At 45.0% G+C, this 17,566-nt stretch overlaps 2 protein-coding genes across 3 annotated transcripts in view; one reads left to right on the forward strand and one right to left on the reverse strand.

Annotated features, from left to right (window-relative positions):
- LOC106603466 (E3 ubiquitin-protein ligase TRIM37) overlaps window positions 1-8,654 on the forward strand; it is a 32,574-nt gene extending 23,920 nt beyond the window's left edge. Inside the window, exons 19-25 of one of the 2 annotated variants that reach the window (XM_014197188.3) lie at window positions 483-671; window positions 841-1,140; window positions 2,588-2,785; window positions 2,985-3,174; window positions 5,415-5,524; window positions 5,934-6,080; window positions 6,268-8,654. In XM_014197188.3, the coding sequence (XP_014052663.1) occupies window positions 483-671; window positions 841-1,140; window positions 2,588-2,785; window positions 2,985-3,174; window positions 5,415-5,524; window positions 5,934-6,080; window positions 6,268-6,326 (1,193 nt within the window). In that variant the 3' untranslated portion in view covers window positions 6,327-8,654. The remainder of the gene's footprint in view (window positions 1-482; window positions 672-840; window positions 1,141-2,587; window positions 2,786-2,984; window positions 3,175-5,414; window positions 5,525-5,933; window positions 6,081-6,267) is intronic. The other variant, XM_014197189.3, reaches the window with a different exon arrangement.
- Window positions 8,655-11,623: 2,969 nt separating this feature from the next.
- LOC106603465 (protein phosphatase 1E) overlaps window positions 11,624-17,566 on the reverse strand; it is a 96,820-nt gene continuing 90,877 nt past the window's right edge. The window contains exon 7 of the mRNA XM_014197187.3: window positions 11,624-15,935. Coding sequence (XP_014052662.1) covers window positions 15,019-15,935 — 917 coding nt within the window. The 3' untranslated portion in view covers window positions 11,624-15,018. The remainder of the gene's footprint in view (window positions 15,936-17,566) is intronic.

Below are 17,566 nucleotides of genomic sequence, written 5' to 3' on the forward strand. Positions count from 1 at the left end.
TTTTCAATGACACCATAGGAACAGTGGGCTAACTGCCTTGTTCAGGGACATAACGACAGATTTATACCTTGTCAGCTTGGGGATAGATTTTGCAACCTTTCGGTTACTAGTCCAACGCTCTAACCACAAGGCTACCTGCTGCCCCGTGACATGGCTAGAGTTTAATTTAATCTTTGTGGAGGCGTTATCTTGTCTGAAATGGGTCTACTGTAACTCATAATGGAGCGTGAGCTGTTGAGCAGCCATAGCACTCCTCTGTGTGATAAACCTAATAAATAAAGATTTCCTTTTGCAACTAGTATTCACTATGCCCTATTCCAAACTCATTCAAAGCATCAGTTGACTCCCCTTGGTACTTCTACTGCACTCGATAGATAGAAGCATCCAGTATAGTTCACCTTTGGTCTCCATTTCCCCTTTGCAACTGTCCCCTCACCATTGTATCTCTGAAAGTACATCTGACTCTCCCCTGTCTCTCCCAGGAGGCTCTAACCATGGGGCCAGGTGTCTGAGGCGTGGTGGAGGTCTCTCCTCCACTGGCAGCAACAACAGTCTGCTGGAGATTGACCCAGTCATCCTCATCCAGCTACTGGACCTGAAGGAACACAGCAACGTGGAGTCACTATGGGGCCTACAGCCCAGACCCCCTGCTTCCCTGTTGCACAGCCAAGGTAGGTGGTCTCTCTCACGGCGTATCCGGTGTATGTCACAATACATCTTTTTTTTTCTACTCTGTACTGGGTAGCCAAGCTAGGGCACAGTCACAAACATAAGGACAAGTGCTAATAGCCACTTAATCTCTTCATCGTGCTTGTCCGTCTCCTCTATACCTCTCTTCAGTCCAAGTCCAGTCCAGAAAGGAGCGGGGCGAGCGCCGGCCTCAGGCAGTGAGGAGGGGAGCCCCAGACTCAGGGGTCCTGATCCGGCTCAAGGCCCAGATGGCTGAGGTGCGCAGTAAGATGACGGATGTCAAGTTTCAGCTGGAGGCGCGGGGGGAGGTCAGGGCAGGACCCTCTGGCGGAGCCACAGGGGAACAGGGGCCCTCTTACCACGCAGACTCAGACTTGGGACCCAGCAGAAAGTCCACAGAGCTGGATCTGATGGGGAAAGGTCCTGGGGCCTCCAGACACTGTCGGTCTGGTGAGTGGTGCTCAGGGTTGGGGAGTAACAGATTACATTTAAATATCTTGGACAACTTTTCTGTTTTCTTAATGACATTCAAATTAGCATTGGGAAAAAAAGGCATGTTTAAGTTTGTTCCCGCCTGAGCAAGTCTGACCACAAGTCAGAGACCACTATGATAACACACCAAATGTGTTGATGGAATGCGGGAAAAGAGCAGGAATAGGCTTTTGTAGGCTACAGTCCAAGCTATGTCTTCCACTGGTGCGACTGCTGTCGGCATCCAAAGATTATCCAATCTGAATAAACGCTTGGAGGTAAGGATGACAGCAGTGGTCTGGCCTATGGGCGATATGGATATCACTTATTATTGATAACTACATGGAGCATTGATGTGAATCACACTGCTGCGCTCTTATTTAACTATACTGAACAAAAATATAAAGGCAATATGCAACAATTTCAAAGATTTTATTGAGTTACAGTTCATATATGACTATCGGTCAATTTAAATAAATTCATTAGGCCTTAATCTATGGATTTCACATGATTGGGAATACAGATATTCATCTGTTGTTCACAGATACCTTAAAAAGAAGGTAGGGGTGTGGATCAGAAAACCAGTCAGTATCTGGTATGATCACCATTTGCCTCATGCAGCATGACACCTTTTGTATAGAGTTGATCAGGCTGTTGTTTGTGGCCTGTGGTATGTTGTCCCACTCCTCTTCAATGGATGTGCGAAGTTGCTGGATATTGGCGGGAACTGGAACACACTGTCATACACGTCGATCCAGAGCATCCCAAACATGTTCAATGGGTGACATGTCTTGTAAGTATGCAGGCCATGGAACAACTGGGACATTTTCAGCTTCCAGGAATTGTGTACAGAACCTTCCAACATGGGGCTGTGTATTATCATGCTGAAACATGAGGTGATGGTGGTGGATGAATGGCACGACAATGGGCCTCAAGATCTCATCACGGTATCTATGTGCATTCAACTTGCCATCGATAAAATGCAATTGTGTTCGTTGTCCGTAGCTTATGCCTGCCCATACCATAATCCCACAACATTGACATCGGTTGTGAGGCCTGTTGGACGTACAGCCAATTTCTCTAAAACGATGTTGGAGGTGAGTTTGGTAGAGAAATGAACATTAAATTCTCTGGTAACATCTCAGGTGGACATTCCTGCAGCCAGCATGCCAATTGCACGCTCCCTCAAAACTTGAGACATATGTGGCATTATGTTGTGGGGCAAAATTGCACATTTTAGTTGCCTTTTAGTGTCCCCAGTTAAGTTTACAATTCTGGACAGGTAACTGTAACAGATAACATTTAGAAAGTAACTTACCCAACCCTGTTGGTGCTCCACACCTTCACTGTACACAATACACTCTACAATCTGTGGAATTGGATAGCATTTCACAGCACAGCACTTTCTACGGTTGACTCTAAACAGGTAGCTGGGGAGCTATCGACTGCTCAGTCAGATGTTCATCCAGCTGTGATGCTGTGGTTTGTGTGGCAGGAGGGAAGAAGGCCTTGTCTCCCAAGCAGGAGTGCAGTGGGCTGGGCCTGAGGAGAGCTACAGACGGAGTGGAGAAGGAGTCGAGAGGCCAGAGCGGTGAAGAGTTGTCCACCCCCAACGGATCAGAAGGTCAGTAGTAAACCCAGGTAGAGGTTGGGTTAGCAGTGTTTAGACCTGCACCAGTGATGACACACCGCCATGGCTCCACCTAAGTACCCAAATGTATGGTTGTCACGTGTCACACTAATTTGTAAAACATTCATGCAATGCACCAAAAGCGAATGACTTCTGACTGAGCAGTGTTTCCCTGTGCTGTGTCATACTGTAGGAGCCCTGAAGCCACACAGCATGCAGAGCTCCCCTCCTTCTCTGGGCAGCTCATCGTCCTGCTCCGACAGCAAGCCCTGCATTTCCAAACACGACCAGGAGCAGCTCTACGGGGCCGACCTGTACGCTCTGGGGGGCCTCAACGGCATCTCCACCTCCACCATAGCACGACCCAGGACCCAGCCCATGGGGTAAGACTAACACCCTGTTCTTAAATCTAACCCTAGCCCTTATGCATTAGTGGCGATCCAAAGTGCTTGGATTGAAATTCCATTTCCCCCACTTCAAAAAAGATTTTTTTCTATAGTCCAGGTGCTTGGAGAAGGGCACATGATAATTGGAAAGTATACTTGACAATTGAGAAAATAAACTCCCTTTAAACTGACGTTTTGGTCATAATTTATTTATCAAGTGTTTACCCCCCTGCCAAAGCCTCTCCAATTTAAACATCTGTTTTAGGCGTTATATTTGTTTTGAGCCACAGTGATACTATTTTTTTTTTATTACTTTACTGTGCCAACCTATTTGGACTACTGCTGATCTAGCTACAGTGGGGGGAAAAAGTATTTGATCCCCTGCTGATTTTGTACATTTGCCCACTTACAAAGAAATTATCTGTCTATAATTTTAATAGTAGGTTTATTTGAACAGTGAGAGACAGAATAACAACAAAAAAATCCAGAAAAACGCATGTCAAAAATGTTAGAAAATGATTTGCAATTTAATGAGGGAAATAAGTGTTTGACACCTCTGCAAAACATGACTTAGTACTTGGTGGCAAAACCCTTGTTGGCAATCACAGAGGTCAGACGTTTCTTGTAGTTGGCCACCAGGTTTGCACACATCTCAGGAGGGATTTTGTCCCACTCCTCTTTGCAGATCTTCTCCAAGTCATTAACGTTTCGAAGCTGACGTTTGGCAACTCGAACCTTCAGCTCCCTCCACAGATTTTCTATGGGATTAAGGTCTGGAGACTGGCTAGGCCACTCCAGGACCTTAATGTGCTTCTTCTTGAGCCACTCCTTTGTTGCCTTGGCCGTGTGTTTTGGGTCATTGTCATGCTGGAATACCCATCCACGACCCATTTTCAATGCCCTGGCTGAGGGAAGGAGGTTCTCACCCAAGATTTGACGGTACATGGCCTCGTCCATCGTCCCTTTGATGCGGTGAAGTTGTCCTGTCCCCTTAGCAGAAAAACACCCCCAAAGCATAATGTTTCCACCTCCATGTTTGACGGTGGGGATGGTGTTCTTGGGGTCAGAGGCAGCATTCCTCCTCCTCCAAAAACGGCGAGTTGAGTTGATGTCAAAGAGCTCCATTTTGGTCTCATCTGACCACAACCCATTCACAAGTTGTCCTCTGAGTCATTCAGATGTTCATTGGCAGACTTCAGACGGGCCTGTATATGTATTCTTGAGCAGGGGGACCTTGCGGGCGCTGCAGGATTTGTCCTTCACGGCGTAGTGTGTTACCAATTGTTTTCTTGGTGACTATGGTCCCAGCTGCCTTAAGATCATTGACAAGATCCTCCCGTGTAGTTCTGGGCTGATTCCTCACCGTTCTCATGATCATTGCAACTCCACGAGGTGAGATCTTGCATGGAGCCCCAGGCCGAGGGAGATTGACAGTTCTTTTGTGTTTCTTCCATTTACGAATAATCGCACCAAATGTTGTCACCTTCTCACCAAGCTGCTTGGCGATGGTCTTGTAGCCCATTCCAGCCTTGTGTAGGTCTACAATCTTGTCCCTGACATCCTTGGAGAGCTCTTTGGTCTTGGCCATGGTGGAGAGTTTGGGATCTGATTGATTGATTGATTGATTGCTTCTGTGGACAGGTGTCTTTTTACAGGTAACAAGCTGCGGTTAGGAGCACTCCCTTTAAGAGTCTGCTCCTAATCTCAACTTGTTACCTGTATAAAAGACACCTGGGAGGCCAGAAATCTTTCTGATTGAGAGGGGGTCAAATACTTATTTCCCTCATTAAAATGCAAATCAATTTATAACATTTTTGACATGCGTTTTTCTGGATATTTTTGTTGTTATTCTGTCTCTCACTGTTCAAATAAACCTACCATTAAAATTATAGACTGATCCTTTCTTTGTCAGTGGGCAAACGTACAAAATCAGCAGGGGATCAAATACTTTTTTCCTCCACTGTAACTAGACTGGAATTTATGAATTTATGCACCACCTTATTTTGGTATTAAATTGGTTTTCCCAACAGACCAAGCAGGGCTGAGAGTGAGCTTTTCTCTAAACTGTTTAGGTTTGAAATAGACCAGCAACTAGAGTGGTGAAATTATTTGCTTTCTCTCTCTTGCCAAAAGTATCCCAACAGTACCTTTAGAAAGGAAGAAAATGATTCCCATGTGAATTGAAATCAATATCATGTGGTTTAAACAAATGGCAAATCAACCTCAACCTCCCTTAGGTCCGGCCTGCTGACGGACAGCTCTCTGGACTGTGACTTGGAGGAGACGGCTGAGGTCCGCCAGTCACTGCTCTCCCTGGCAGAGGGACCCTCTTCACACCCTGACGAAAGTGAGCCCTACTGCTCTAACCCCCCCCACTTTTCATCTGTGGATAAAATATACTGTAATCTAATACCATACTGGAGGTAGAGTTAAAAGCTTCTTGTTGAAGGGAATTTGAAAGGATGTTTATTCTGCAGTTTTACCCCTAATGATCTTGGGGATGAGTTGGTGTCTAGAGAGGGGGAGAGAGAGAGAGGTGGTGTCTATTCGGCCCTGTGCAGGATGAGGTGTGCTCTTGGCGATGATGGTGTTTCCCTTACCTCTGAGATGCCGCTATATTGGTCTTGGTGGTTCCCCCACTCTGTTACATGTACCTTTTCTCCCTCTTTCTATCTTTCTGCTGTTTTCCTTTCTGTCCCACTCTGTCACTCTGTTTTCCCTTATCCTTTGTGCCCCCCGCTCTTTCTGTCTGTCAGGTCATCTTGTCCATAAGCAGACGGTGGTGCTGCTGCCAGGTATGAGCAGTGACAGTGAGATCGACTGTGACACGGAGAACGAAGATGAGGTGGTGGCCCTGGAGGCTGGAGACTGTCGTTATGATGCCCAAACACTGCCCTGTGCAGGTCAATATTGTTACCTGCCACACACACGTATATATGTGTAACCCCTTCACTTAAACAGACATACATTAGTGTGGGGTCTCATTTCTGCACACTTAACACATTTTAGCCTCAAATCAGCTTGCCAGTACCGTGGAAGGAAATGAATGCTAAGCTCAGTGTTTTAAATGCTTCTGTTCTTTCCTCCCAGGGGCCCAGTTGAACTCTGACGACCTGTGCTTCACCACAGGAGAGAACACCGAGAGGTGATTCCCCTCCATCATGGCGTCCACAGCCGGTCTAAACAGCAGTGTATATAACTTTAATGTACACAAGCACTTGTGTAGACATTTGCATGCAGTCATTCTCGTCACCGGCAACCCCAAATGCAATGAGAATGCTACAACTCACTAAGTGAGCACCTTGATGATGACTGCAAAATATGTAAATATATTTGATCACTTTTATTAATCTCCATTTATATTTAAATGTAAATTGGATTAAATATGAGTTAGAATGAGGCGAGGAACAATATATTTGCGAGAGACATTCTTTAGGCTGTCGTTGTGAAAAGTAAAATAGTAACATTTTATCATATGTAACTAACCTCATGGTTGATGTTTGCAACGTCTAAATATTCTGATTGGGCTTTGGTCTGGACATCGTGAGCTCTGGGGAATTTTGAGAAATAAGCACAGTGCACCTGCTTCACAACAGAAAGAGAACCTTAAAATCTCTCTGCCTTTCTGATTCAATGAGGTGCTATTGATGTGTTTGTGTGGAGGAGCACAGTCAGGTAGGCATCACACAGTGCTGTAATGAACACCCCATTCTTGAAAACAGTCTGAGCGAACGCCTTGAAGTGGACGCATTTAGTACCTTTATTCCTGTATCACCATTGACTTAAAACTTGTTAGGAAGTCCCTTTCTGTGCAAATCTTATCAATGCAAACTACTGTATTTCGTCTGCTACCCCCGGTAGATTGGAGTTGCTTGCCCCCCAGTAAATCTTTCAGAACAAGAACCAGTTTTGCTGCTGTGTAGACACATTGAAGGATGTATCAATGGTACATCCTTCTCTGGCATGTGTAAGAGATCGCTACCTTCTGAATGTGTATTGAGTAGTTTCTTAGTAGAGAAATAGGCATGACTCTTGCTCACAGTAGTGGATTTTGACCGAATTGATTATTCACACTGAACTTTCTTGGTTGACAGTCTGGGCTTCAAGTACTTTTTAACCTGATCTCGTAATTTAACATCAAAGCTGATGTACCTTATCCGTACATACAGGGTTCTTTCTTTCACCAGTAAGTGTTTTCTGCAGCCCTTGTCAAATCAAGATGAGCTCTGTAACATAGGCATGTATGTAGGTGGTGTTTTTGAGTTTTCTGCCCTGATGCTATCTTAACTCTTTTTCTGTATTGTGTGCGCAACTCCTCCCAGTTCAGCTATTCTGCTCGTCTTTGAAAAAATGGGTCCATGAAAATTCACACATTTTCACTTCTATGAAGCAGATGTAATTTCATTTTCAACTTGGTGGATTCCTTTCTCTTTTCAAAAAATGGACCCAAATGTCACATTCTGTCGTCTTGATTCTAGATTATTTTATTTTGCTTGTTTTCTGGGCAAAATTTGACCAAGGCAATATTTGGAAAGTCATTTGTTTGACAGAGACGTGTAAATAAGTGTTTTGTACAAAGGCTTCCCAACAGTGATGTAAAGTGTTCTGTTCTTTAAAGCATGTCATTAGAGCGATTTTCATTCAATATCCTTTTTACCCATCAGAGGGTGCCAACTCTTCCTTGTAGTTGAGCTTTGCTGTGTGACCGTGGACCATTTTATTTACACAGTAACATTTTATTATTTTCAACCCTTGAAAAGCAATCTGACGACCACACTAGCATCCACATGGACATCATAGCAGAAACTGTACTCTTTGTACCATGGAGAACAATGAACATTGACAGACTTTCTTCATTGAAATGTACACTGAAGAGGTGACCCAACTGAATCTGTAAACATTTCTATCCCTTGAAAGGGAGATGTGTAAGGTGTCTCGAAGTATACTGGTGTGCATTGACTAATAAGGAAATATGTTCTAAATGCCTGAATGGAGAGCTCTGGTTTACACTATAAATATCTTCATTCAGCTGTAGGATGCCTGATGTTTACCCCCAGCTGCACAGCCTCCTAATGTTCCATCATGTGTGCCTAAAACCGCATGGCTTCAATGGAGTTGAACAGGCAGATGGAGGGTGGACAATATGCTTTAAACCTCTTATTGTGCACTTGTATATACAGCTCCAGATTCATCCTGATATGGTCTAATTGTATCTATTTCACTGTCTGTTCACTATGCACATTTCTGTTTGTGCCCAGGTTTTAGCTGTGTGTTTGTCTGAGTGGGAAAGGTACTAGAAAGAGGGTGATTAGATGGTTTCAAGTGTTCATGCTTTCCTTTGTGTCTACCATGAGTGTTTATTTTATATTGTCCCAGAATGCAGTGGGATTTTTATTTGTTGGGTATGTATGTCATTTTTTGTTGTAACTAATAGAATATGACATTTAACAAATAAAATATTTTATGGTTTCTTGAAACTGAACGTGTGTGTGTGTGTGTGTGTTACCTAAATATGGAAATACTTATGAAATGGCTGAATTTATGTAACAATGAAAATCCTGTTTTTGTTTTATCGAACATCAACTGTATGAGAGCTCCATTGCAGATGAGGGGTAACTCCCACTGTTGTGGTTGCCTCCACGTCTCTTGAGGTCTGCGTTGTATAGGAGGGTGGGCGGTAGGGGCTCAGTCTGCCAGGTTGGCGTGGCTAGAGATTGAGCTCAACAGAGATTACTTGGGTGAGTGAACGTTGGCACTGGCCATGTCCTGCTTGAATCCGGCCAGCACCAACTCTTCCCTCTTTCAGAAAACCACCATGCCAAGAAGCGGGGCTTTATTTAGGAAGATTGGAGAGGACATGTTGCACATTAGTCCGCAGCCCAGAAAGCCCCATAAGAATTGACATGACTCAAGTTACTGTTATCCTACTACAGGTAAATAGTCTGTTTAGCAGGTTTCCCTCATCCCATTTCTAACCACCCCATAATGTTGTATATGTATTCACATTACCAACATATGTAATGTGCTACGAAGCTACTTCAAAGTGCCATCACTAGTGCTCCACTTCATACCAATGTTTTCTTGGGTAATTGCTCACATTAGTTTGAATTGATTGTCATGAATAAGTTGTTTTGAACTGCTGACGGATTTGGACAGCTTTCTAGGTCTAAAACAGGTTGGTTAGTGTGTCGTCAATAAGGCCACAATGTACAGGTCATAATGTACCCTGTAATGTCTCTTCCCATCATGTTATGATAGTTTTTGATATCTGTTAAGGTTGTGTTCAGGAAGTGCCTCAGCTCTTCCACTGAAAATGTCCATATTGTTATCCCCCTTTTCCTTACCCCTGAATTTCATCACTCATTGATTTCACCCAAACTAGAACAGCAGATCGAATACATCCAGATTAAGGCCTTGATTCGATCAGATCAAGCGTTAACCGGCGATAGCTGACACATGCATAGTTTTGTTTTGACGGTGTTGGTGTAACTGCGATAGAGCTGTCAAATCGGTGAGCAGCTGCTCTTGTGATCATTGTCACAAAGTCACACCCACCCATTTACATTAGAACAGGGGTGTCAAACCCACTCCATGGAGGGCCTAGTGTCTGTCTAGACAACCAGGTGAGGTAATTAGTGACCTTAATTCAAGTATTAGTGAGGAGTGAAAACCCGCAGACACTCGGACCTCAGTGGAATGAGTTTGACACGTGTGTTAGAAGTTAAGAACAAAGTGTAGGCTATATAGAAATAATGACGCTCAAATAGAAATCCTCATTATTTTGTTTAATTATTTTCAATCAGCCTAATCAAGATATATGTATACATCTCACATTTTTGTGTTCAAACTTGTAAACAGTGCTGCATGGGATTTATCTTAATGCAACTCTGTGCTGCCAATGGCAATGTCCGCTTTAGGTATAATGCTGGGAGCCGCTTGTGGATTTGACAGCTCTAACACAGTTCCACCTCCGACACCATCAAAACAACCGCTATGCGAGTGTCAGCTAGGGCGGATCTGATAGAATCTAGCCCTAAGTGTTGAGCTGATTCGTTTTTATAGCAACAGGAGTCTGTTTAACTTCTGAGCAAAGCAGCTCTGACAGTGTTTTGTGTAATGCCAGACTCCATTAGAGTAGTCCCTATTTCAGCCTTCAATTAATGTCCCTCTCACAACACTTCATCGTCCAACCTTATTTGCAGGCTCCCAGAAAGCACTCCCCTAAATGAGAAAATGGGTCTATTTGGTCTCTGATGCCCTGAATGTCCCTTAATCGATCACTAGTGTGACATAGATTAAAGCCATGGCTTTTCCTGTGGGGGTGACTCTCGATTACATTTGGAACCCGCAATCTTCTGTGAAACCTGGTGGATATTAACGCTCACTCATCTGTTATGTCAGACGCTAAATTGCACCAGATATGGTCACGGTCATAGTAATTAAGTTGTGTGTGTGTGTGTCCTCAAGCTGATGAACAACAGCAGGAATTTACTCTCCTCATGACTTTCATGTGTGCCTTAAACCTTGCAGCAAGAAAGGCCATGAGCAAAAGCTCAGCTGTGGTGCTGCTACATAATGTCAAATGTTTGAGTCCGCAGGTATTTCCATCTGTAAATAGTATACCATACCATGTGCTATGTGGAGCACAAACTTTGTACTTAGTAAGTCTGAAAAGCTGCTTCTGAAATTCAGTTGTAATTTGTGAAGTGTTCTTGATGTAGAATTCTTTTTTTTTTTTTTTAAGTACACATGAATAAGTAATGATGATGATGAATGTTTTATGCCAGAGAACAGATAAATAGACATCTGACTGCACACCATTCATTCCACCTGGAGGGTGAAATAAAAACATAGCAATGTTTCTGTTTCTCTGCTTGGATGTTAACAAGGAAGTGCCCTCTTTCTTTTTTTCCCCAGTATATTTTATTAAAATGCTGTAGCTTGCCATCCCTATCTTAAGAATGCTGGACACACTTTACAGGGTGCTGGCAATTACCTGAACTGTGAACACTAGCCATCGTGTACATACATGGGCATACGCGCATATCACCACAGGACAGTTGGAGGCCTTGATTAAAAATAATCTTGGGTAGTTAATTAAATATGGCTGTTCTATTGCTAGGGTCTAGGCTTGACAGGTGGAGGCTAAGGACACTAATTAAGTCTCCTGGCTCTCTAAGTGGAGCCACTGGAGTCTCGACAAGAGTACAGCACACAGCTAAGGGTTCTCACACACACACACACACACACACCACACACACACACACACACACACACACACCACACACACACACACACACACACACACACACACACACACACACACACACACACACACACACACACACACACACACCACACACACACACACACACAGGAGAATTCCATAGGCCTAATTAAACTCCATCTGGTTGTACAAGAGGTCAAATAAAACTCAGACAAAAGACTTGGTTTAATCTTTATACTAGTTACCAGTTAAGATACACACACATATTTATATTACGAGAAGAACACAGAAAATACAGATACTGAAACTTTTTACTGGTTTACCTAACCTGCAGGTTGGGGAACAGCTGGTCATGGGTTTGTCTTCAGGGATGCCTGGTGGACAGAGTTTGAACCGCCCTGTGAGAGGAGGCTGGCCAAGCTTAGAGACACTTTGGGCTGGATTCAATCCATATCACAGAGGTATTGCGTTACAGCGTTATTGAAATTTAAAGGCAATGTTCCCATGTTAGTGGAAACTGCATTCACGGTAAACAATGCATTTGTCAGCTCAATCGGAAATGACCTTTACATTTCTATTGCGCGATCTGTAACACTTCAGTTATACAGATTGAATAGAGCCCTTTGTTGTGTTTGTCATTGGGACTAATTCAATTTGGCCACCAAACATATTAGTGTACAGCGACAACTGTCCAAGGGGTACATCATAGATTGTGTCCCATACTACCATCGAGCAGAAGTAAAGTGGTGTGTGCTCATGTCAATGTGAGCACTGGTAAGAGTTTAGGAGGGTGACTGTTGTTAGTTTGATCTGGCTCTAGCTCTGCCTTTCTCAGTGAAGACAAACCCTCTGAGAGAGCCTTTCCACGCGCGACTCATAAAGATTCATTATTGCTTACAGGAACAAAACGTTTTGTGGACACAGTGCAGTCATGAGAGCAATTGAGTGACATGGGAAAGGGGAGGGGAGAGAGGGGAAGAGACCTGATCTGTGTGTTTTTTTTACTATCATTAGGGAAAGTGTCATACTGGCATGGGGGGGTCCTTTGTACCGCAGCAGTGGGTGAGAAAGAGAAGAACTGTGGGTTAAGCGAGCCAGCAAGTTTAGCTGAGAAACCATAGAGTTCGCTTTTCTGTTTATGGCTTGGTTAAGGTTCAGCGTCTTATAGACTGAGGGGGTGACCATTTTGACATTTCAGTGGATGGTCCTTGAGGAGCATTTCAATTCCCATGTTCCCTTGTCACTCAAGCACTGCTAACGTATACGACTCTCATTCCAAATGTGTCACATGAACAGTACAGTACATTGCTGGGGGCTGTGAAGCTTGATATCAACACAGAATATTGTGCCACCATCCTGGTGACCTTACAGTGGTGATTTTATATAGCAGACGTATAAGACAGACCACATGCATACTCTCAACACGTACACACACGCCTGCACACATTCATACTTACATGTACATAATATGAATGTAGTACTATTTCAATAAGCAACTGGTGCCCCGTGTGAGGAATGTTTAGGGAAAGATGTGCACTTTTTTTGCTCTCAAAAAGAAGCAGAAAGCTCCAAAAAAGCAGGTGATGTGGGTGGGGCTGAGGTTGGGGGGACTCGGGGCATTCGATAACTACCTTTATATATTCAACTTTATGGTTGTCTTTCATAATTGGTCAGAGAGTCGAAATGCAGGTGTTGGTTACGCAAAGAGAAAGATGCAGAAGCATGGGCATCTTTTAACCCGGGAGGCAGTACGCTTATTCACATCCTGCTCCTTCAGAGTGGAACACCAGGATAGAATGCTCAGATTTTTGAGGATACGGCTGATAGCAGATAAATTATACATTATTTCCTCTCCCACGATCAACAAAACACCTCCAGAATATTGTCCTCCAGGTGTACTGCATCCAGAAATTATTTTCTTACATCCACACAGGGAGCGTCGCTACAAGTCCAGAACACCACTACTGTCTCAGTCCTATTGGCCCGTCTATGAAGGTCCCGGGAGGGCTCCATGTACATTCTAAAACTGGAATACATTCTGCTCTCTGGAGATGCATAATGGTGACTGTCCAAATGGCCTTCTGTAAATGACTACCATGCTTTTCAGTGGGGAGGCCAGCAGGCGACCAGACGACTAGTTGTTTCAGAGGAGCAGTAAGCAATGACAGTGACTGGGAACTGACTGACTGGCTGGGGGTGTTTCTCCGTGTGACTGTGGGTCACTGAGGTGGTTTGGTCACTTGTTTCCTGTGTCCTTGTCTCCTGCCCCTGGGAACTCAATGAGACTGGGGAGGACGGGAGCGGGTGAGGTTTTTAAACAAAAGTATGGAAATGGCACAATGTGTTAGTAAAAGTTGAAAATGTCAGGAATGGCACCAACAATTCCTGTTTTCTTAAGGGTATAAAGATGGGTTTTTCCAACAGCGAGAATTAACCTTCTTTGATAAATATTGAATGGTGGTTGCCTGGGCCAGGAGAGTGGAGGCACATTTTATAGAACCTAGTCATTGCTAGATAGCATTTACATTTTTTTTTAATTTAACCTTTATTTAACTAGGCAAGTCAGTTAAGAACAAATTCTTATTTTCAATGACGGCCTAGGAACAGTGGGTTATCTGCCTTGTTCAGGGGCAGAACAACAGATTTTTACCTTGTCAGCTCAATCTAGCAACCTTCTGGTTACTAGTCCAATGCTCTGACCACATTTGAAAGGATAATGAGATTAAGATTCATTTACTATATTTGTCAAACCAGAGATGAAGACTTTGACATTGATCATTCTTATGCTCCATTGTTGTTAGTGAAATTCTAAAGCAGCATAGTGATTGGTTAAGCATCCCATGTAAGTGATATGACACACATGGGTCCGCATTGTAATGGGAAGCTTAGAAGGGACTCTGTCGACTGAGGCTCAAAATTCCCATCCATTTTTCTTTTTCAGGAAATGGTCTTAAGTGACAGATATTGAAGGCATATGTTCTGCTGCTTTGTCTGAACTATTCTGGCCCAGTAAGTCTTGCAATGCCTGATAGGGAACTTACTCACTCACACCCAACCTGTTAGGAAAGACTTCTCGTCAATGAGAACACATCTTGTGTTTAGTGTTATGTAAACATCAATTTGACAGGCATGGCAAGGACTGATTAATGCCCGCTCTTGGATGACGTCATCCCCAAAATTATAAATAGAATATCATTTCTTAATAATATCCCCTTTTAGATGCCATTATCCTCTATTGTAACCCCATCTGGAATACATATCAGTCTATATATGTTGGATTTATTCAGGTAAGTGACCACTAATCTTATAATCCTGTATTAACTACTCCCATTTATGGAGATGGAGTGAGTGGATAATGTGTATTCCATTATGAATCTGAGAGTACAGTACAGTGTGTGTTTGCAATATGGGCCAGGAGCAGTAAATTGTTATGTCCGGCCTCCTGAATGGGGCTGTGTGGCTATGGGGAGGGGTAGGTGCATGTAGATATGGACGGACGGGGTGGTGCCAGTGTCCTGGATGAGGAGTTTATGATGGATGGATGAATGAATGACTGTAGTCAGATAAAGGAAGGGACAGGAGAGAGAGGAGCTAGTGGAGATTACGTCACATCATCAGACTCTGCTGCCGTTGGGTAGGTGGGGGAGGGCCACTCCAGGCCTTCTCTCAGGGCAGCGCAGGGGGTAGGGCACACTACGGGTGGAGTGCAGCAGGCCGGGGAGCTCCCTGGGCGCTCGGCCCCAATCCCGGGACCCCCACCCCCACCTGGGGCTCACGCACTCCATCCTCCGTGTGTGCCTCCCCGCGTAGCCAAACAGGGCGGCCGCCAGGGGCCATTGTCCGTCTGAGCTGGGCTCCTGGCAGGTGGGGACTCGGAGTTTAGGCCGGGGCTTGTGCCTGGAGCCCTTTAGCCCCTCTTCTAGACAGGGCAACCAGGCCGCCCCATGGCCATCGGCAGGCATGAGGTTCTGGGTGAGGCCTAAGGACGGGGATGGGTGTGAGCTGGCCAGGGGGAGCCTGATCGGACCCTCCTCTCCCAGCGTGGGCCCCAGCAGGCCTAGGCTGGTTCTGTCCGTCAACGAGTCCATGCGGTCTTCATAGCCCAGGTCGGCTGGAGCCGAGCACTGCTGCAGGAAACAGTGACCCTTCCCCCCAACGTCCGCAGTGCCGCCGTCCTGGCATGCCATCTCCCCTTGCCCTTCCTCCTCCACCTCCTCATCCTCTACCTCCTCCCCTGCCCCCTCCTCCTCTCCCGGGGGGGGCGCGCGGAGGTCTCTAAGGAAGACCACAATGACGGAGATGTTGTCGCTGGAGCCAGCATCGCGGGCCGAGGCCACCAGCTTGTGGGCCACCATGGTGCTGTCGCCACTGTTCTCCGTCAGGTGGTCGCTGACCACACGCACCGCCTCATCAGGGCTGACTGTGTCGTAGAAGCCGTCGCAGGCCAAGATCAGGTAGTCCTCCGTGCCATCCAATGTGACTATGTGGTGGTCGGCATCGCCAGAGATGTAGGGCTTGTGCTCATTGTCGCCTGTCAATCACCAAGAGAAAGAGAGATAAGAAACGAGGGAAACAAATCATATATTGTAAAAAATGTTATCATTAAAACATTTGTCAAAGTGCTGAACAGCAACCTGGGCATAAACACCCCAAAGAGCTGAAAGCAATATCATTTGATATTCAGTGCTGCTGTTTCTGTCAAGTCCACCATGCTATGCATCTGTTTTGAAATCAAGGTGTAGAAAAACAAATAATACATTTTAATTTAATAAATAATAATATAATATCTGCTGCTTGCCGCCTTGTTACCTCTACTTTCTGTTCAGCCATTTGTGACTAATGTATTTATATAAACATATAAATGAATATCAGTGTAGCAATATCTGTCCTCTCTCCTCTCCTTCATGCAGTAGGAAACAGTTCTAATGTAGCAGCTACAGTATTTGCTGTCGAGGAAGTAGTTGTTTTGATATCAGATTAGGGAAGCTTTAGGATTTGGGAACAGAAGGTCACAGTAGGGCTTCCTCACTAGCCACCTCTAAAATAGCTACCGGGAAATAAGACTAGAAGCTAGCCTCAAGTTGCCTTGTGAATCAGTGCTTGAGGTCAATTAGAATTGAGGTCAGTGGCCTCCCGAGTGGCGCAGTGGTCTAAGACACTGCATCGCAGTGCTAGCTGTGCCACTAGAGATTCTGGGTTCGAGTCCAGGCCCTGTCGCGGCCGTGACCGGGAGACCCATGGGGCGGCGCACAATTGGCCCAGTGTCGTCCGGGTTAGGGAAGGGTTTGGCTGGCAGGGATGTCCTTGTCCTATCGCGCACTAGCAACTCCTGTGGCAGTCAGGGTGCAGTGCATGCTGACACGGTCACCAGTTGTACGGTGTTTTCCTCTGACACATTGGTGCGGCTGGCTTCCGGGTTAAGTGGGCATTGTGTCAAGAAGTAGTGCGGCTTGGTTGGGTTGTGTTTCGGAGGACCCACGGCTGTAACTATCAATTGGATACCATGAAAAAGGGGTAAAAAAAGGTCAGTTAACTGAAATTCCAACTCAATAATTGAAAAAAGTACATCTAAGCTATTTAAAAATGAAAATCCCTTCCTGAATAGAATGACTTCAATTTGAAATGACCCCAGCCCTGTTGTGTATGTGAATAGGTACAGGATGGATTCTAAGGCAGTCTTTACAGTGAATTCCTATGTTGATGCCAGTGATGTTGTAGTATTGGAGCTGTGAGATTGTTCCATCTAATCCCATTAAGATTTAAATAGCTGCTGGGAAATCAGACTGGTTACGTACACTTGTGTATGCATATAGGTACAGGCAACCCTCACCCCCACCTCTGGGTTGCTGTCTCCCACTCAGCTCTGTGTCAGCTGGCCTTTGGCTGTGGCCCATTAAACTCTGTCATGACCTCTATGCTCTGGCGCACGCATAATCACCCAAATAGTTTAGACTGATTATGGGCCTTCTGCTAAGTATGCAGGCACACATACGCACTCTCTGCAGGACACACCTACACGACATACTCCGACCCCTTGCTGACCTCTCAATTCTGTCAATACTCCTCTCATTCACGCTGGCGGTGACCAAGGTAAAACACCCCCCCCCCCCCCCCCCGGTTAGAGGAAGTCCAGGGGGGACTCAGCAACAGGCATGGTACAGC

The sequence above is a fragment of the Salmo salar genome, chromosome 04, assembly GCF_965601325.2.
Source record: "Salmo salar chromosome 04, fSalSal1, whole genome shotgun sequence".
NCBI lineage: Eukaryota > Metazoa > Chordata > Actinopteri > Salmoniformes > Salmonidae > Salmo > Salmo salar.